Source organism: Zootoca vivipara, chromosome Z1 (assembly GCF_965207765.1).
Source record: "Zootoca vivipara chromosome Z1, rZooViv2.hap1.1, whole genome shotgun sequence".
Taxonomy (NCBI): Eukaryota; Metazoa; Chordata; class Lepidosauria; order Squamata; family Lacertidae; genus Zootoca; species Zootoca vivipara.
Window position 1 is genome coordinate 10,301,152 of NC_142583.1, and position 21,114 is coordinate 10,322,265.

The 21,114-nt window shown below is 41.6% G+C and overlaps 1 protein-coding gene across 4 annotated transcripts in view; it reads left to right on the forward strand.

The window, feature by feature from the left end:
• The window catches only part of ANAPC4 (anaphase promoting complex subunit 4), a 31,080-nt gene that overhangs the window by 1,109 nt on the left and 8,857 nt on the right, over positions 1-21,114 (forward strand). For 2 of the 4 annotated variants that reach the window (XM_060278939.2, XM_060278941.2), the window contains exons 3-21: positions 1,086-1,191; positions 1,478-1,610; positions 3,731-3,805; positions 4,864-4,890; positions 4,987-5,031; positions 7,265-7,349; positions 8,368-8,478; positions 8,844-8,927; positions 9,354-9,440; positions 11,241-11,305; positions 11,409-11,451; positions 11,536-11,612; positions 13,180-13,280; positions 13,358-13,409; positions 14,037-14,092; positions 16,086-16,132; positions 16,507-16,563; positions 18,119-18,175; positions 19,127-19,220. In XM_060278939.2, the coding sequence (XP_060134922.1) occupies positions 1,086-1,191; positions 1,478-1,610; positions 3,731-3,805; positions 4,864-4,890; positions 4,987-5,031; positions 7,265-7,349; positions 8,368-8,478; positions 8,844-8,927; positions 9,354-9,440; positions 11,241-11,305; positions 11,409-11,451; positions 11,536-11,612; positions 13,180-13,280; positions 13,358-13,409; positions 14,037-14,092; positions 16,086-16,132; positions 16,507-16,563; positions 18,119-18,175; positions 19,127-19,220 (1,402 nt within the window). The remainder of the gene's footprint in view (positions 1-1,085; positions 1,192-1,477; positions 1,611-3,730; positions 3,806-4,863; positions 4,891-4,986; positions 5,032-7,264; positions 7,350-8,367; positions 8,479-8,843; positions 8,928-9,353; positions 9,441-11,240; positions 11,306-11,408; positions 11,452-11,535; positions 11,613-13,179; positions 13,281-13,357; positions 13,410-14,036; positions 14,093-16,085; positions 16,133-16,506; positions 16,564-18,118; positions 18,176-19,126; positions 19,221-21,114) is intronic. The other 2 variants (XM_088658528.1, XM_088658536.1) reach the window with 2 other exon arrangements.

Genomic DNA, 21,114 nt, shown 5'->3' on the forward strand with positions numbered 1-21,114 from the left:
GGTCTGAAACGAGTTAGTTTAAAAAATAGTTCTGTGAATCCTTTATAACGTAACACAAGATGGAACCAGATTTGTCAATTACGTGAGATGGCAATTACCAAGTGATTATCTTGGTGCTTTCTTATACCCTAACATGGCATCTACCATATGGGAGCAAGAATCATATTATTTTTTAAAATAATATGTCATAATAATAATAATAATAATTTATTATTTATACCCCTCAAATCTGGCTGGGTTTCCCCAGCCACTCTGGGTGGCTTCCAACAGAAATATGAAAATACACTAATTTCTTAAAGATTAAAAGCTTCCCTAAACATTAAAATATCTCCAGAGTTGTGAATATTTTTTTTTCATTTGAAGATTTTATTGGCATTTAATAAGTTATACGCTAGTCGAAGGAAATTAATGAAAAACTCATGCATGGAAATTAATGGAAAACTCATGATTGGAACAGGAACATACACACACACACACACCTTTTTGAAATTTAAGTCTGCTTAAAAATGTTGGGGGGGGGGCACATCCATAGAAAACCCACCAGACAATTTATATGATATCTCAGTTGGTTGAAGAAAGTAAGTTTGTGATTAAAAGTTGGCATTTTGTTATCATAGTAAGGCTTTGTTTCAAAACAGTTCTGGAAACAAATACAGTATTGGGAAGGGCATGCTAATTTCTACATTCGTCTTTCAAACAAGTAGCTAACACTACTTCATGTTTTGAAAAACGGGGGCAAGAAAAGCCTAGTTGATTTTGTTACCCCCCCTTCATCCTATGCACTCCCAATTTTTTTTAAAAAAAATCTAATAAAAGCTATTGGACTGTACTTATCAGCTAGGATACATCAGGTCACATTTGACCGGGCAGTGGACAATTTCCTCTAGAGACTATAAGCTTTTCTGTGTGTGTTTCTGGGGAAAAGTTAATTGCAAAAACCTTATGTCCAAATTGGGTTTCTTATCTTTTTTAAACTGCATTTTCTTAAGATGTTTCATAAAATCACAGCCTCCTTTTGTACTCTGCTTTCTCTGTAGAGAGGAAGTCTGAATGTTTCCACCGTTCTTCTCAATGCCTTTTTTTAGGTTTTGCTTCACCGCCTTGCAAACTTTCAGCGATTGTGGAGTTTGCCACCGAGCGAAAGTACCGGGAAGGAAGTGACGGCCCTTGCATGGAGGCCAGATGGCAAAAGTAATGTGCAACAAAAGGAGTATAGTTGCTTAAATTTTAAATCGAAGGAACGTGTCATTAGTTTGCTCTCAAAAAGCTGACAGTGCTAACAATGAAAAGGGCAATCCTTTGACAATACAGCTCAGTTTGGCGTTTTACCAACAGCAAGTGATGGTTTTGGTTTGCTCTCAACCATGGTTTGCTTCAACCACGGTTTGTTATGTCCATTGCTTTTCATCACTGGCATGTACTGAAGAGGTGGTCTCTTGTGCATTGTGTATTTACCATTTCCCCGTTCCTTCTGTAGTTTTGGCTTTTGCGCTTGCGGATACTAAGCAAGTTATCTTGTGTGACGTAGAGAAACCAGAGAGCTTGCATTCTTTCTCAGTGGATGCTCCCATCACTTACATGCACTGGATGGAAGTGACAGAGGAAAGCAGGTAGGAACGAAGCACAGAATGATGGCCATTCATCTGGCAACCTCCGGTGCAAATCGCTTTCAGTTGCCAAACGGGGAAACATTTGCAAATTTACAAAAATTGAGAGCTTTCTTTAGCTTTCTGGGAAGTTTGGACTTCCTCCGTATTCTGCTGCATTATGATTATGTGTACGACTATTGGGTTTTAATATAAGTTACTTTTAATACTGGTTGGTATCTGATGAACTTGTATTTGGAGCAGAACTCGATGAACTTTTAAGTCCATTGATTTCAGTTGGTCTATTTTGAGTATGAATTAATTGGACATTATCCATTGTATTGATATAATTGTCATACGATTTTCAATATAAACAACTGGGATTTTTAAATGAAGATCAGTCTCCATCTGTGCCTGTCACAGGGGATCCGTTGCGACTACTCTAGAGTAACGACTCTCCAGACCTTTGCCTTTTCATGCTTTTATTAAGTGCAGGCTATTTACAGTGCTAGAGCTATACAGGATACATGTTCTCAGTCTGACCCAGAACCCTGGAATGGCGCGCTCCGCGTCTTCTTCCAACATAAGAGTCTGGGCACCCCAAATCTCCTCCCGCGTTTCCTCCTGCGTAATTCCAGAACCGGAGGGAAAAAGGGTCTCCTTTCCATGTTTTCCTTCTCCCCCTCTTCCCCCTCTCTCTCTTCCTCTCCCATGTGCAGCAGGGGCTCTCCTATGCTGCCAGAGCCCCGTCTCCGCCTTCCTCCTTCCTCACTGGACTCTTTCCCCTCCCCGCTGGCGCCGCTGCTGGTGGAGAAGCTGCTCCTCAGGATGGGGGGGGCTCTCTGTACTCTTTCCCCCTCACAGTGCCTAAAAAAGAAAGTTCAGTAATATGTCCTGTACTTAAAGGAAACCAAAATCCAATACCTAGAAATGAAGGGACTGTGTTTAAAAAACCATAGAAGCACATCTGTGCCGTGTGAAAGCTAATCAAAAACAAGAGACACTGCCTATTGTTACATAACTGATGAAGCTTCCACATTTTAAAATTTAACTTAACTAGATAACTCCTTCCAGTAGCACCTTAGAGACCAACTAAGTTTTTATTTTGGTATGAGCTTTCGTGTGCATGCACACTTCTTCAGATACACTGAAACAGAAGTAACCAGACCCTTATGTATATTCAGAGGGGGGGGGGATGGGAATGGGTGATGGGCTGATAGGAGTGGTAAACCTGTTGATGACTGTTAACGACTGTCAATGACTGCGATTGGTCTTGTGGGAAAAAGCAAGGGCTGAGGTGCTAAGGAAAGCTTGATCATGTATAATGAGATAAGAATCCTATGTCTCTGTTCATATCAGGTGTCTCCATGGTTTTAAGCTTGGTAATGAGTTGGAATTCAGAAACTTCTCTTTCCAGTCTGTTTCTGAAATTTTTCTGTAATAAGACAGCTACTTTGAGCTCTTGTATGGAATGTCCTGGGAGACTGAAGTGTTCTCCTGCTGGTTTCTCTGTCTTGTGATTCCTGATGTCAGATTTATGTCCATTTATCCTTTGACATACGTAGGGTTTGGCCTGTTTGTCCATTATAGAGAGCTGAAGGGCACCGTTGGCATTTGATGGCATACACCATGTTAGAAGATGAGCAATTAAATAGTCCTGAGATGGTATGTTTGATGTTGTTGCTTTTTCCTGCAAGACCAATTGCAGTCGTCAACAGTCATCAACAGGTTTACCACTCCTATCAGCCAATCACCCATTCCCACCACCCTTCTGAGCAATACCCTTCCGCACCCTCTGACTACCAGTATACATAAGGGTCTGGTGACTTCTGTTTCAGTGTATCTGAAGAAGTGTGCATGCACACGAAAGTTCATACCTATGACAAACTTAGTTGGTCTCTAAGGTGCTACTGGAAGGAATTTTTTAATTTTTTGTTTCAGACCAATACGACTACCTACCTGTAACTAGATAACTCCTGTGAAAGAACTGTACAGTATTTAAATACAGCTATTTTTAGAAGAAAAGCCAGACATTTTAGAATATGGCATTACTTTCCATCTGATTTTCCAACCTGTCATTTTTTTTTGTCATTTTAGTTTTGGCATAACCCAAAGAGTCTTTTTTTTTTAATCTTACTTTTCAGTGTCCTCACTTCCTTTTATAATGCTGAGGACGAGTCCAATCTTCTTCTTCCAAAACTACCAGCATTGCCGAAGAAGTAAGTATTGAGCTTTCCAGCTATGCTGTCTGTGGGGTGGGGTGGGGCCTTTCTGTTTAACAATTAAAAATATTCATTTAAGCAACCTTAAAATATCAATGGCTTCCCTTCTTCTCTTTCCGTGGCTCCTTTTGCATATCATGAATCCCTTCATATTTTACACAAACTAAACCGTTCAGTAGTCCATTATTACATCCATCAAAATTTATTTACCCTGTTGAATTTATCTTAATGTTGCCAACGTTTTCAAGTGTATACAATCCCCCCCCCCATATATTCAATAAACATTTTACAAATCTTCTTTAAACATACATTCCTCTTGTTCTCTTATTCTGTAAAGTTAGGTCCGCAAGCTGCACCTATTCCATCAGTTTAAGTTGCTATTCTTTGGTTGGGACCTCACTCATTTTCCATTTGGGGGCTAACGAAACACAGGCCACAGGCCGTAGTAGTGGCATATATAAATAGCCTTTTTTGACACCTGGGAATTTCCATCTGAATTATCCCCAAAAGAAAGGACTCTGGGTTTTGTTTTTTGTTTTTTGGAAAAGTACTTTAAAACATTTTTTTTCAATTCATTATGGATTCTTTCCCAATATTCTTTTACCCTTTTACAGGTCCACTACATAGGTTTTTGCAGGCCTAATGAAGCTTATTTTTTAATATATATTTGATTTTCTGAAGTTGATCCTGAAAGTTGTTATTGTGATGGTTTCTGTTGATACCATAAAGAGAGCATGTGACTTTGTTGCCAGGCATCTTCTACTTTATGCTAATGCTAAGAATGTCTACTCAGAAGTAAACACCATTGAGTTATATGAAGGTTGCTTCCAAAGTAAGGGCATAGCTGCCAAGTTTTCCCTTTTCTCGCGAGGAAGCCTATTCAGCATAATGGAATTTCCCTTAAAAAAAGGGAGAACTTGGCAGCTATGAGTAAGGGTACAATCACTTCTGCGAAGACATGAGTAATGGTTGTGCTTCTATGGCCTATATGAATGTGTGCTTCTTACTAAGAAGATATTGAATGTGCTGACATTTCCCCTTTTTTTTAAACATAGCTACAGTACCACTGCAAAAATATTCAGGTGAGGCTCATTTTCTGTTTCTAGCTTTTCGTTTTTAGTTATGAGGACATAACATGTTTCGTTTTGTAACTGATATTTTAAAATACTACATTTCAGTGAAGAAAAGTCAGATGAGATTATGAAACTCATGGGAGACGTCAGGTAAATTTTTTTTTTATTCTAATTTGGTTTATGTACAACCAGCAGTCTTGAATCAGTTGCTTGGGAATTCTAAGAAGCCAAACACACACACACACACACACACACACACACACACACACACACACACATCAACACAAACAACATTTTGAAACATTCAACCCATCATCTTGATTCAGAATGGTGTCCTGTTGTAGCCACATGTAGTTGAAAACCTGCTCTTTGATCTCGGGAACCATCATGCAAAATTTGGTTACAATATCTTAAGTTGTGTCCAAACACATAGCGAACGAACAAATTTTCCAAATTATGTTGTTGATACTGAGAATGAAAGACGTTCTGATTTCCTTTTTTAAAAAAGTTTTTTTTAATACTTTTCACATTTATACATTTGATTAATTTTACAATCATTTTAACATTTCAAAGTTTGACTTCCTTCCCCCTCTTCTTGCAGTTCCTTAAATTAATTCTTTTAATAACTTCTGCATATCCAAATTTATTTAATTATCTACTTTAAATATAAACTCCTATGAAACTCTCATGAAACTGCAGGTAATAATAATAATAATTTATTATTTATACCCCACACACCTGGCTGGGTTTCCCCAGCCACTCTCCCAAAAGAATATTAAAAACACGACGAAACATCAAACATTACAAACTTTCCTAAACAGGGCTGCCTTCAGATGTCTTCTAAAAGTCAGATAGCTTTTACTTCCTTGATATCTGATGGAGGGGCGTTCCACAGGGCAGGCGCCCCCACCGAGAAGGCCCTCTGCCTGGTTCCCTGTAACCTCACTTCCCGCAGTGACGGAACCTCCAGGTTATTACAGTAATCCTGCCAGTGTTTTTATCTGTTTGCAGTTTATCTGTAAATATTCAAGAAACCCATTTCCATAAGTTTCTGTATCCATTCTTCCTTTGCTGGGACTTCTGCTTCTTTCCATTTGGGGGCGAGTAGCATGCTTGCTGCTGTCGTCACATACATGAATAAATTTCTATGCAATTCAGGTAGTTCTGTCCCTATAATAACAACAACAAGAAAGGAGACTTTAGAAGAAATTTCTCACCCTGGTGCTCTCCAGCTTGTGTTAATTCCCATTAACCGCAGCCAACACAGCAAATGGTAAGGGAGAATGCAGAAGACTACTTTACCCGGTTGATCAGCAGAGGGCAGCATTTAGCTGTTTTGGCTCTGATGAGTTCCTGAAGTTGGGAATGAAAATATGAAAATATTAGAAGGGGCCTTCGGATTTGAATTTTTGCTCACTTTCCATCTTGCAAATCCTGCAAGTTGTGGTGATGTGCACTGACTTAAATGGCTTTAAAAGAGGCTTTAAAAGGGGGGGATCCATCAAGGGCAGCTTTTGTTTATTTATTTAAGATTTTATTGGTTTACAGAAACATGTGCAATGTCTCTCATAGCATTTTTACAAATCAACCCCAGCCTCTCAACTCCAAAGGAACACAAGCAAGCAGCTTTTGTTTATTAAACAATAAGTTGCCTTACAGCTTCTCTCTGTCTCAACCTGAGCTTGGGGTAAAAGGCACACTAATAGGACATGTCGTTTTAGTGGGTGAAACTTAATTTTTGCAAATTTCTTCAGTCTTAAAAATATGTTTTGAGTGTAAGGAATTCAAATCTGCTATAATTTTTGAAAGTGGACAACATTTAGCTTCGTAGGTCTACTGCTTTCGGAAAACCAAAGAATTGTAATTTTACCTTTGGAAAATGTCAGGTAATGCTTAATAATAATAATAATAATAATAATAATAATAATATTTTTATGAAGGCTGTTGTACAGTGGTACCTCGGTTTAGGTACACAATTGGTTCTGGAAGTCTGTACTTAACCTGAAGCGTACTTAACCTAAAGCGAACTTTCCCATTGAAAGTAATGGAAAGTGGATTAATCCGTTCCAGATGGGTCCGCGGAGTACTTAACCTGAAGCGTACTTAACCCGAAGTATGAGTGTAATTGGTTCTGGAAGTCCGTACTTAACCTGAAGTGTACTTAACCTGAAGCGAACTTTCCCATTGAAAGTAATGGAAAGTGGATTAATCCGTTCCAGACAGGTCCGCGGAGTACTTAAACTGAAAGTACTCAAACCGAAGCGTACTTAAACCGAGGTATGACTGTATAAATATTTTAAATAGATAAACAGGCAGGTGGAATCGCTAATGTATAAGGGTGCTTCCTAATTTCCGTGTCCTGATCATCTCTCTTAAACTTTAGGCTGAATGCTCTGGTTCTTGGGGGCAATGCTGGGTTTATTGAGATCTACGCTTATGGGATGTACAAGATAGCTACAGTAACGGGGGTGAGTAGGTCTTGCAATTGCCACCACACTTCTGCAGAGCGTGGTTCCACAGCTTTCCAATAGATCTTCTCAGATAAACCCCACTCCTGAATGTTAAAAGTCAATCTTCTAAAGATGGAAGGAGAGAGTTGGCTCTTGAAAAATTGAACTGGGGAGCTTCTGCAGGTAAAGTAGATAATCTGCCGCTGAGCCACAACCCCCCTTCCCAAGACTGACAAGAATGTAACTTCTTTTCTTTTCACTGCATCCTTATACTGAAAAAAGGCTATATTTGTAGTGCTATTATGCAACATTTAAAGATTCCTCTCCACCGCACATACTCAGCATAGCTGCCAAGTCTCCCGTTTTACTTGGGAAACCCCCGTTTTTCCAGCTGAAAAAACTGGTTTTTTTGTTTTTCCCCGGTTTATTCTGGCGCGGCGGCCATTTTGGAACTGGGCGGGGCATGCTCAGAAGCGACTTTTGATGCTGCTCTGCCCAATTCCAAAATGGCTGCAGCGCGACTTCTGGTGCGGCAGCCATTTTGGAACTGGGCAGAGCTGCATCAAAAGTCACTTCTGAGCATGCTCCGCCCAGTTCCAAAATGGCCACCGCGCTACTTCCGGTATGCTACTTCCGGTCTGGTCCCTTATTTTTCAGAGAGGAACTTGGCAGGTATGATACTCAGTTGCTCTAAAGATATGAAATTCCCTCCCCAAAGTTATTTTTTCCTCCTAGGCTTCCACATCCCTACATGCACACATGGAAAAAGAAAACCCTAATCAAAACGTACTGCACTGTACAATTAACACCAGCTTCTTTAATTAAAAAGTACACCTTTTTTTGCTCTCAGTGAGGTCTAACAATATTTTAAACAGATTTTAGCAAATGCACATAAGAGCTGCAATCCTGTCCACTCAGAGACGTGCTTTTGAAACTGGGGAGGAAAAGAACATTACCGTTTTAATCGTATGAAACGTGAACTATTCCTCAATATTAAGAAAATTAGGTGTATAAATTGTGCATTGTTTTCTTACAGGTGACTGGTTCCTGTCTCACTTTGTGCTTATCGAGTGACTTGAAATCACTGTCGGTTATCACAAAAGTAGAAGTTTCTCCAGAAAGTGAGCCAGAGATAACATACTTCCAAGTGAGTAAAACTGCAGGAGTACTTAGCAGCAATGTTTTGCTCTGGGTTGTTTTTTTTGGGGGGGGGGGTAAATCATCCTTGTCAGTTCCGTTCTACAGTGGATGTATTCGGAATGTTTCTGAGCAACTGTCTTAAAATTTGGCTTGCTGAGATGGCATTTTATAAGTTTCAGCGGCATTCCTTCCCCATCAAAAATAAAAGGCTGTGCCTTCTAATATTTTCTTAGAGAGAACCTTGCACATTTTCACCTTTTGCTGAAAAATGGGACTAATTTAATTCCTGCCCCTATTATATGTGGGGCTGCTGAAAGAAACCCAGGTGGTGTAATTTCCTCGGGTTATAATTTTATTCTCTTCCTGCTGTAGTTGGACACCAGTTTGCTCTCAAGCTATTTACCAGAAGTGACTCGAATGGCTAGAAAATTCACACACATTTCAACACTCTTGCAGGTACTGTATTAAAAGGCTCTGGCCCATTTTGCAGTCCCACTGGATTAAATCCACTTGGTTCAGCTTGTCTAGATTAAATTGATCCATCTTTGAGAAAATTAGACTGTTGTCCTAAGGATAAGTTTCATTGAACTACTTCCAAGTAAATGTAGTGAGGATCCAGCTGTCAGTGTGTTTTAATTCCATTTTAACTTAATCTAGGATCGGAGGAAATAAGGGTTTTTTTGGGGTATGCAAAGTTTTAAAATGCATTTATCTGGTTTTCATAGTGATGGTACTATGCAATTTTAAAATATTTTAATTAAAACCATGCATTAAGGTTGATTGAATTTAATTACTGTGGCAGATTTCTTTCTGCAAAATTGCATTTCTTTCCAGTACTATAGAAAAAGATAGGCATTTTGTCCTTTCTCTGTTTGTAAACAGTATATAAAGCTGTCACTGACATGCATGTGTGAAGCTTGGGAAGAAATACTGATGCAGATGGATTCACGGCTAACCAAATTTGTGCAGGTATTGTGAAAACTCTTCCAATTCAGGTGATCGTTATTTTAATACTGCTTCTCGTAATATTTTTTTCCCATGTGAAGAATAGGAACAGGTTATTGTCCCAGTTGCAGATGCTCTGTTCAAGACTAGGGGGTCCACTTATAAAAGTGATACCCTGTCCCCACACCTGGTCTACAGCAGGCATGTCCAACAGGTAGATCGTGATCTACTGGTAGATCACCGGATGTCTGTGGTAGATCACTGGTAGATGACCGGTTCCCCCCAAAGAAGCTCAACAACTTTGGCTTCCCTTAAAAAGGGGGGGGGGCTTTCCTCCTCCCTAAAAAAAAAAATCTCAACAACTTTGACCTGAACCCCCCAAAATGGGGTAGATCACTGCCAGTTTTTAACTCTGTGAGTAGATCGCTGTCTCTTGGGAGTTGGCCACCCCTGGTCTAGACTAGAGGATGAAGAAGTTTTTTATGTTTGATGTTTTATCGTGTTTTTAATATTCTCTTGGGAGCCGCCCAGAGTGGCTGGGGAGACCCGGCCAGATGGACAGGGTATAAACAATAAATTATTGTTACATATGGATAATTAAATAATAATCATTATCATCTTCATTGCGGTCCAACGACCCATAAAATGGATTCAGAATAAAATACAGATTTGTACAGACAAACTCCCAGGGAAGGAAGACTGAAGGGTTATTTGTTTAGTCATGGGTATGTTGATCTTTGATTCATATAACTACTGGGAGAAACTTTGCCACGGCCACTGTGATATTATTGGACTTGTCGCCCGGAAGATATTTGGTATAGTAGGCTTCAGATTGAGGGACACAGGTGGCGCTGTGGTCTAAACCACAGAGCCTAGGGCTTGCTGATCAGAAGGTCGGCGGTTCAAATCCCCGCGATGGGATGAGCCCCCATTGTCCAGTCCCAGCTCCTGCCAACCTAGCAGTTCAAAAGCACGTCAAAGTGCAAGTAGATAAATGGGTACCGCTCCGGTGGGAAGGTAAATGGCGTTTCCGTGTGCTGCTCTGGTTCGCCAGAAGCGGCTTAGTCATACTGGCCACATGACCTGGAAGCTGTCTGTGGACAAACGCCGGCTCCGTCGGCACTTGTAGATTCCTAATTTTAAAATTGAATTTTAACATTGTATTTAATCTGCATTTTAATTGAATTATTTCTTTTATGCTTGCTTTGATATTCTTGTTGTTAGCCGCCCTGAGCCCGGTCTTGACTGGGAAGGGCGGGGTATAAATAAAATTATTATTATTATTATTATAGAGCGAGATGAGCACTGCAACCCCAGAGTCGTCCACGACTGGACCTAACGGTCAGGGGTACCTTTACCTTTTAGGCTTCAGATTGGCCCGGCCAATTTGCCAGTAGTGGTTTAATCAGTAGTTCCCAAGCTAGTAGTTCCCAAGCTTGATCATATTGTCCACAATGCAATAAAATACGCCTCACATAGTTGACATCCTGAGAGCACACACAGATCCTATTTTTTAGGGATGCCTCTCAGTCTGCCATCCAGCACTTCTGATGGGAATACATTTAATCTGGCTTTGGTGAAAAGACGCCGATATGTTGGTACAGGCAAATTTCTAAGATATGCAGGTGTCTGAAAATGGAACCCATAGTGAATTCCTACTGCTTATGGGCCACAGATAACATGAGATTGAGATCAGAGTGGCTTTTCTAACCATAATTTTCATCCATGAGCTGGTAAACTCCTCATTGTTTAGGTATGGTAACCCCTTCCCTAGGCCAAAGACTGATAATTAAATGTGTTTGTACTGCCACCTTCAACCTGCAGGAAAAGAACACAACGACGTCCGTTCAAGACGAATTTATGCAGTTGCTCTTGTGGGGCAAAGCAAGGTACCGCACAGGAAGTTGTTTTTCATCAGAGCTGTGTACTGTGTTGCGCTCACAAGCAAAGTGAAATTTGTGTGTGGTGTTGTTGTTTTCCCCCCCTATACAGCCTTGAACTTCAGGCGCTGCTTATGAATCAGCTCACAGTAAAGGTACTGTATACTAGTGCATATGTTAAAATACCTTTATGGCTTTTGATTGACCTACACTGCTAAAAACAAAGTCTCTTCCAACAGGGCTTAAAAAAACTTGGCCAGTCCATGGAATCCTCTTATTCCAGTATTCAGAAGCTTGTCATCAGTCACTTGCAAAGGTAACATCCCCTGCTGTGTTGAGAGGGATACAAATAAAAATAGGAACTTATGTAACAGGGAAAACTCGAATACATTTGATGCTTAAGTCAGTTGAAATACCACCGCCACCTTCCCGTTCCACAGAAGGAAAATCACTAAAAGACTTCTCACTTGTGCAAGGAATCCTAGGTTGGGCTGAGTGTGAGTGATTACCAACATTAGCCATTTTCAGAGTAGACCCCTTGAAATCAGTGGATTTATTGATTTCACTGAGTCTACAGGAAGTGTTATTAACACTCATATATCACACTGTACGAGTAACAACCTAGTTACGCAGAACTTAAGCTTACTTATTTTATTTTTTACTTTTACCCCAGCAAAGCGTAACTCTGTGGAACTAACTGTCAAGGCAGCTAACAGCATAATAAAGCAACATTAAAATTAAAAGCAGTATGAAACCAAACATCTTTCTTTCTTTCTTATTTATTTATTTATTTTATTGGGTGTTATAAACAATAATAATGCTATACAAATAAGTATAGCAAGTTTTCTCATGTCAGGAGGAAGCGTGGACCAAACATCATATATCCTATATAATAAAGTCCCTGTGTCTCTGCGTCCAGATTCCGTGTGTCCCTGGGTTACTGCGCATGTGCCCCAGGGACACAGGGATTGGAGGCAGAGACAACCGCCGCTCCGAAGCCCCATCTCATGCTGGAGGTGCGCTGCGAGGCGGCGGGGGAGAGAAGCGCTCCCCCCCGCCGCCTTGCCATGCACTGCCTGCTGTCTGCCTGCTTGCCGTAGCCGAGGAAGTCGAAGCGGCAGCGGGCAATTCGGCTGGGGGACTGGCTTGGCGGTGGCGGGAAAAAGGGGAGGAATTCCTCCCCTTCCTGCCACCGCCAAGCCAGTCCCGGAGCCGAAGTATGGCGTGGCGGGGTTTTTCACTGTTTGCCTCCCCCTGGGGGGAAGGCAAACGGCAAAAAGCCCCCGCTGCAGGGTTGCTGGCTCTGTCGGGTGGGGGGGGGAGAAGCAGAAGATCCGATCGGTCTTTGGCTTCTCCCTCCCCCCGCCCAACAGAGCCGGCATTTGGCTCTGTCAGGCGGGGGGAGGGAGAAGCAGAGGATCGGATTGCTTCTCCCTCCCCCCACCCGACAGAGCCGGCAACCCCGGGATCTGTGCTTTCTGTCGGCGGTGGGGGGGAGAGGAACGGAGAGAAAGGGCTGCTTTCTCTCCGTTCGTTCCTCTCCCCTCACTGCCGACAGAAAGGGCTGTTGGCGGCGGAGGGAGAGGAAGGAAGGAGGAGAAAGGGCTGCTTTCTCCTTCGTTCCTGTCCCCCTGCCGCCGACAGCAAGGACAGGTCCCAGGGTTCGGAGAAGTGCTGCGCAAGCGCTTCTCCGAACCCTGGGATGTTCTAGCGTCCGTTATTGAACGGGCTGAATTACACTAGTAAACTATAAACCCTCTGTATTTTGCTTGGTTTCCATCAGTCTGTCAAATATTCCAGATTATTATTTTCGAATAATAATGCAATGTTGAGTGTGATGACAGCTACTTCATTGAAATGTTTCTGCTGTCTTGCTCTGATAGTGGCTCTGAGGCTTTGCTTTACCACCTCAGTGAACTGAAAGGAATGGCATTGTGGAAACAAAAGTATGAGCCTCTTGGATTGGACGCCACAGGAATAGAAGGTATATGTCATTAGCTTTCTGGCTAGCATGTTGATAGTCAACTCAGCTGATGTTAAATAACTGTTCTCTCTTTACAGAAGCTATTACTGCGGTGGGCTCCTTCATCCTTAAAGCAAATGAGTTGCTTCAGTACGTATTCATCTAGATTGTCGGGTGCAAAGCATTTTTAGACTTCGGTTTCCTGTTTAAATGTTGGGAACAACAGTTTGTTGCTGTCCAAAATACAACTTAGTCATCACCTTTCTCTGATGATCCTGACCAATATTTTGCTGTAAATATTACTGATACAGTGCAAAAGCAGCATTATGAATTTTCAGAAGCACTGTACCAGACTTTAAGTTAAGCGCAAGTCTGCTAGCCAGAAGAGGTTAGGAATTGCACAGGTACATGGGATTCCAGGTTGGCAGAGGAAGGATGGAATACTCTATCCCTTCTCTCTGGACAGATGCAAAATCCTGGACCTGATAACTGTTGCGTAAAAATGAAGATTTCAGCAAGAAGTCTGCTAGAAGAGGGAAAGACCCCTCCTCTCTCTATAGAAGTGGAACAGACTAGCAAAAAGGTTGCAAGCTAGTAACATTTGATGAACAAATTTTAAGGTTGCATTATATTAATGATATTGCAGTGATGACGTACCTTTCAGGTGTGGAACTGCTCGCATGGAAGGGAATTGCAACGAGGGAGGTGGGCTTTAGAAACAGTTAGGGCAGCATTTTGAAAAGGTTTTAATGCCCTTTCTATTCTTTCTCTCTACAGGGTTATAGACAGCAGTATGAAGAACTTCAAAGCCTTTTTCCGGTGGCTATATGTAGGTGAGGAAAAAATAGTGCTAATGATATAAACCAGGCTTTGATTTCGTGAAGCGTAACTGAAAAATGGAAACCTAGGCAAATGAAGGGGCAGGGCTAAATCTTATTAGCTTATTAGCCACCGGGGAGCATGGTTAGTTCTGCGGTAATAGGTTGAGTAAGGGGACATGGGTGGTGCTGTGGTCTAAACCACTGAGCCTCTTGGGTTTGCCGATCGGAAAGTCGGCGGGTCGAATCCCCGCGATGGGCTCCCGTTGCTCTGTCCCAACTCCTGCCAACCTAGCAGATTGAAAGCACACCAGTGCAAGCAGATAAATAGGGACTGCTGCGGTGGGAAAGTAAACGCCGTTTCCGTGCGCTCTGACTTCCATCATGGTGCACCAGAAATGGTTTATAATAATAATACAATAATAATTTATTATTTGTACCCCGCCCATCTGGCTGGGTTTCCCCAGCCACTCTGGGCGGCTTCCAACAGAAAAATGAAATAAAATAATCTATTAAACATTAAAAGCCTCCCTAAACAGGGCTGCCTTCAGATGTCTTCTAAAAATCTGGTAGCTGTTTTCCTTTTTGACATCTGATGGGAGGGCGTTCCACAGGGCGGGCGCCACCACCGAGAAGACCCTCTGCCTGGTTCCCTGCAACTTGGCTTCTCGCAATGAGGGAACCGCCAGAAGGCCCTCGGTGCTGGACCTCAGTGTCCGGGCAGAACGATGGGGGTGGAGATGCTCCTTCAGGTATACTGGACCGAGGCCATTTAGGGCTTTAAAGGTCAGCACCAACACTTTGAACTGTGCCAATGTAGATCTTTCAAGACCAGTGTTATGTGGTCTCGGCGGCCGCTCCCAGTCACCAGTCTAGTCCCGGAAAGCTGTCTGTGGACAAACGCCGGCTCCCTCGGCCTGAAAGCGAGATGAGCGCCACAACCGCATAGTTGTTTTTGACTGGACTTAACCGTCCAGGGTTCCTTTACTGGACAAGTCTTTAATTTTTTTTCTCCTCAGAAATGAAAGGAAGCCACCCAACCTATTTAAAAGGTAAATGGGTTGGGTAGCTGCCTTTCATTTTTGAGGAGAAAAATGTAGAGACTTATCCATGTGGAGTCACCTAGTTCCCACCAACAGGGACATCATGAAATAGGAAATACCATTCATTTCCTTTCTGAAGACAGGGCTGTTGAGTGGAAGCCATGGTCTCCCAGTGTTTCTTTCCTGCACCCAGAAGGGCTGGATTTTCAAGAAGAAGGACAAGTGGAACAGAGAAAAGGAGGGGGGGCAGAACAATCTTAAGTTTTCCACTTGGAGTGAGGGGGTTTAGGGGAGAGCAAGTTACTGTCCATTTCCTCCTCCCAGAGCTGGCAACGTTGATAGGCCTTTTGAGTTTTAAATATTAATTTTAATAATCATAATATATTTATTATTTATACCCTGCCCATCTGGCTGGGTTTCCTCAGCCACTCTGGGCGGCTTCCAACAGAATATTAAAATCCAATAATCTATTAAACATTAAAAGCTTCCCCAAACAGGGCTGCCTTCAGATGTCTCCTAAAAGTCTGGTAGTTGTTTTTCTCTTTGACATCTGATGGGAGGGCGTTTTACAGGGCGGGTGCCACAACCGAGAAGGCCCTCTGCCTGGTTCCCTGTAACTTGGCTTTTCGCAGCGAGGGAACTGCCAGAAGGCCCTCGGCACTGGACCTCAGTGTCCGGGCAGAATGATGGTGGTGGAGATGCTCCTTCAGGTATACTGGACCAAGGCCGCTAAGGGCTTTAAAGGTCCCTGAGCAGGTAGTCCTTCGTATTTTACACAAATAGATGCATAAAAATAGAACCATGGCATGTTGTTGCTGCTGCCGTTGTGGAATTTTCAAGCGGGCATAATTATTATGTTTGATCATTGCTGTATTTTGGTGAAATCTTCTCTGTTTTGGAAGTGAGGGCAGTGGAATGGAATTTATTGTGCTGTCCTGGTAATATTTTTTTTTTTAATTTTCTAGCCATGCTGAGGATGTCAGAAGATCATGTCCCTCCAGAGCTGAACAAGGTAATATTTCTGTGCTCTGTCATGTATGTTCCATTTCCTACATGTATTTAAAGGCAATACCATAACACCCTATCAAATTAGAAATGTACAACAACAACAAAAAAAAGGCAATCCAATGATCTCTAGCCCCCTTAACTAAATTAACCATCGACAAAGAATAAAATTGACATGGTTGCTCAGGGTATTATCGACATTTTGATGTTAATTAGGGTTGTGCTTTCTTGTTTGATCTGCTTCTGTATTATTGTTTTGTATTCAGTAATTTTCATGTTCTTTTAAAGAGAGAGGTTTTAATTTGGATGCTCCTGCTTGCAGAATTTTGGCAGCTGATTTTTAAAATGTGAATTCAGAGTTTTCTCTCTTGTTTCTCAAAGATGACTCAGAAAGATATCACTTTTGTTGCCGATTTTCTTACTGAACATTTCAATGAGGTAAGGTGGTTTTTTTAAAAATCTGACTGGCTACCGTGAGTAATTTATTACATTTGCACATGATCTAGCTGGCTTGGAGGGTTTGTTCTTTCATTATTTTTTTATAAACACTTTTTTTAAAAATTTCCAATTACAAACCAATTATATCACATCAATTATTTCAAATTATACAAATACAATCAATTAAACCGAATATTATGCCAAATCGTACAATTTTTTTACTTCCCATGCTTCGGAGTCTGGGGATTCTTAATAACGTTTCACCCTGCCATCCTAGTTCTAATGTCCAAATCCTCCTCGTAATCCATTCTATTCCCGATCTTTTCCCATCAAATCCTCTAGGTTTGTTCTTTCAAGTGAAAGCAAACAGATGCATCTGTTCAGGTCAGCAAAGGAGATTTGAATTTAGAAAACAGATTTCTGCTCATACATTTGAAAGGAGAAAGAAACACGCATTTGGGTTATTGTGATTTATTTATAAACCACCCTTCCTCCAAAGATCTCAGGGTGGTCTATAACACTATATAAAAATAACTATAAAACATCTTTTTTTAAAAAATAAAACTTGATAGTAATACAAATTAATGATAGAGAACATTTCAGACTCAAAACAGGTAAAACTATAGTGGCTCAGCTTTCCCCACAGCTTGGGGAAATAAATGTGCTTTTAAAAAGAATCAAAAAGACTTAAGATACTGCAAGATTCATATCCACGGTACTGGAAAAAAAATCTATAAAAGGTTATTATACAAATAGTTCTTAACACCTCATAGATTAAGTCAAATATAATTAGCAGTACCGAGTAAATGTTGAAGACAGAATACAACCCCCCTCCCCTTTTTAGGATAATTTGTAATTTCAGCACAGAAATAATTGGATAACCCAATGTGCCATTATTCAGTTATTGTAAGAACCCAGTACGGGAAGAGGTCTTGGAAGTAACATTACATTTACTTTCTGTTGTCAGAGTACGTCTTGCAAAAGCTTGAACACAAATGCAACCCTTTTAGTTTCAGAATGGATTGGGGAAATGGGGGTGCCTGGAATAATGACCAAATTGATGTACTATAGCAGAGAAAGTCATGAACAGATAGAGCAATGGTCTTTCTTTTATTTTGGAATGATAACATCCCAGGGCAACATTTATCCATGTAATCTATATAGTATAAAGTTGCTATATGTATTATTTCTCAAATATATACACGTGTGTGTTTGTGTGTTTCTGTTCTCTTAACTAGAATAATCTCCTGTATTTTTAAAAGGGTACCTAAAAACAGTACTGAGGGGGCCAATCATACCTCCAGCAAGAGGGAGTTCAATAATTTGGGTGCCACTGTGGAGAAGGCTCTGCCCTATTTCACCACCAACTGCAGAGTTCAAGGCCTGGGGGTATTGGAAGCTAACTTGCCTCTTTCTGATACATATCCCAATGAGGCCGTGATATAATTTACTGTGGGACCCTGGGAGTTGGCTATCTTAATAATTCTTCATGTTTCCACTTAAAATAAAATAAAATAAAATATACATTCCATTCCATGTTTGTTTGTTTTTTTAGGCACCTGAGCTCTACAATCGTAAAGGGAAATACTTTAATGTAGAAAGAGTTGGTCAGGTAATGAATCGAGTCTCTTTGTTAACAGGCCCGGCTCTAGGGGTAGTCTGGGGGGCGAGGGGCTGGTAGGAGGGCGCTGTGCGGCAAAGCCGTGCTGCGCGCCGCACCGGCCCACCAGGGAGGGGGCGCCGGAACGATCTCCGTGCCACGGCTCCAGGGCGCCCAAACGGCTTGAGACGGCCCTGTTTGTTAAGACAGGGAGATGGACAAATGCTGAAGGAAGGATCTTTTGCAGGTCGGCACTAACGGCAGGGCTAGCCTATCGTCCTGTAAAGCCACATTCAGCATTCTGGAATCCGTTTAATCAAATCAGGTGGATTTATGTGAATGAACGTGCTTCGCTGGCAAGTTTTCCCACTGGCAAGCAGGAGGGAGGGGGAGTTAATCCCCCTCCCCCCAAGATTTACAGTGACGTTCTATAAATGTCTACTCAAAAGTATGTGTCACGGAACTCAATGAGGCTTACTTATGAGTAGACACTTGCAGAATTTTTCTGTAAATACCCTGGTAAATTTAAAAGTTGTTTTGAGAGAACAGTAGTCCGTCCCATCCCGTCCCCCATATTTTTTTTAAAAAGCACATCCTATGTCAAAGTTCATGAATACAAAATTATACATAAGCACTTCCATTTACTCTGGATTCTTCAAGAAGGAGAGTGAACAAATTGCTCATTTAATTAACTCCTCCCAATCACTAGAGTCTAGTTGTAGATGATAGTTTCATAGAGCAAAGGTTTATAACCGTGTCTGATAAAACTATTCCACTCTCCCTAGATAACAGGTTATTTTCAGTAAACTGATTACCGGAAAATAAAACACATGGTAAAGCTCTAAGAAAAAGGTCAAAAAAACTTTCTTTAGTAGGTTATCTATTTGAAATCGGAACTTCTGGTCATATTTTCCCAACATTGTTGAGATATAAACTTGTTTGTCTTGTCCCCTTGCTCTCCAGTATTTGAAAGATGAGGACGATGACCTCGTGTCCCCACCTAACACAGAAGGAAACCAGTGGTTTAACTTCCTCCAAAATAGCAACCATCTTAAAGGTACTTCATTCTCTTATTACCAGATGAGGCTGCAAGCATTCAAACACAGTTGTTTAATATAACACAGTATAGATTTAGCAATCTATACTTACCTTCCAAATTCCGGACTGCAGAATCCGGGACCGGCAGCCGTGTGACACCGGAAGTTGCGTCAATGTAACTTCCGGTGTCTCTTTGCCCTTCTATGGGCACCAAAAATGGCCACCGCCGGCTTCAAAAGTAGCTTCTACGCATGACCGGAAGTGCATCAACGCAACTTCCGGTGTCGGGGTGCCCATCTATGGGCACCAAAATGGCCGCTGCCGACACCGGAAGTCGCATCTACGCACTTCTGGTCATGCGTAGATGCGACTTTTGAAGCTGGCGGTGGCCATTTTTTGTGCCCATAAAAGGGCAAATCAGAAAGAAAAAAAATGGCCGCCGGCAGGAGAAAATAACAGAGAAAAATGGGAGACGAAGTGATACGGGGGACAACCGGGAAAAGGTAAGTAAAAACGGGGGTTTCCCGGGGGAAACGGGAGACTTGGCAGCTTGAATCTATATTGTTCTTGGCAGCTATGAATCTATATTGTGAGTGAGTCTGTTTGTTCAAAAGAGGAAGGCAGTTGAGGTGGAACTGCCAAACGAAATCACCCAGTCCTTCCATTCAAACATTTCATTCAGTCTTGGTAATATAATCTCAGGTTGCTTTTTCATAAATAACTGATTTCTTTGGATGAAATTGTGACATTTGAATGCGAATTTCATTTCCACCACTTGGATGTGTCCAGTACAGACACAACCTTAGGAAGTATGCTGTACCAAAATATTTTCCTTTCGGAACCCAGTTTTTGACAGCCTGTTTTCACAGTGCAGTCGTACCTTGGAATTCGAACGCAATCCGCTCCGGAAGTCCACTCAACTGTCCGGAAACCAAAGCGCAGCTTTTGATTGGCTGCAGGAAGCTCCTGCAGCCAATCGGAAGCTGCGGAAGCCCCATCAGACATTTGGCTTCCAAAAACAGTTTGCAAACCGGGACAGTCCCTTCCGGTTCCAGAACTAAACTGCTCGAAAACCAAGATTCCTTATTGCTTGGGTAGTGAAGGAAAGAACTTCAATTTATGCATGTATCTTAGAGGGTTTCGTAGCGTTTATAATTAATTTATTTCCGCTCTCTGTATGCCACTTAATCTAAGCCTCCTATATATATTTTGCTCTAGGAGGCTTATTTCGGTCAGAATCCAGTATACACTTCCAGAATTAACATTGCTTCTCTTAAATGAGCCACCATAGTTGCTAGATGGCCATGGAAATTTGTGTCCTAGCTTTTAAGACTTATCTACCCTTGTACTATCGAAACCAAAGGGGCGCACTGGTTGCCAGTCTCCCCCCCATTCCCAAGTCTCCTACCCCACCAATCAGTTGTTAATAATTGTTTCCCATCCCCCAGTGTCCATATGGTCAGAATAATTAAGTTACACTACATTGCAAGATTGTTGTAGAACCCTCAGTCCTGCCTCCGAATATTAAAGGTTCCGAAAGTCACCAGACAAACCACCCTTGTCAAAGCTGCACAAACATAATATAATAATAATAATTATTATTATTACCCCACTTCCCCAGCCACTCTGGGCGGCTCCCAACAGAATATTAAAAACACGATAAAACATCAAACATTGAAAACTTCCCTAAACAGGGTTGCCTTCAGATGCCTTCTAAAAGTCACATAGTTGTTTATTTTCTTACATCTGATGGGAGGGCGTTCCACAGGGCTGGTGCCACTACCGAGAAGGCCCTACAATATGCAGGTAGTAATGGTGGACTTAATTAAACTGAGGGAGTGATTTTTTTTTTAAAAAAAAGTTTTTTAAAAGCGTATTTTTCACACGAGACAAGACCTGAATTGAAGTCTGAA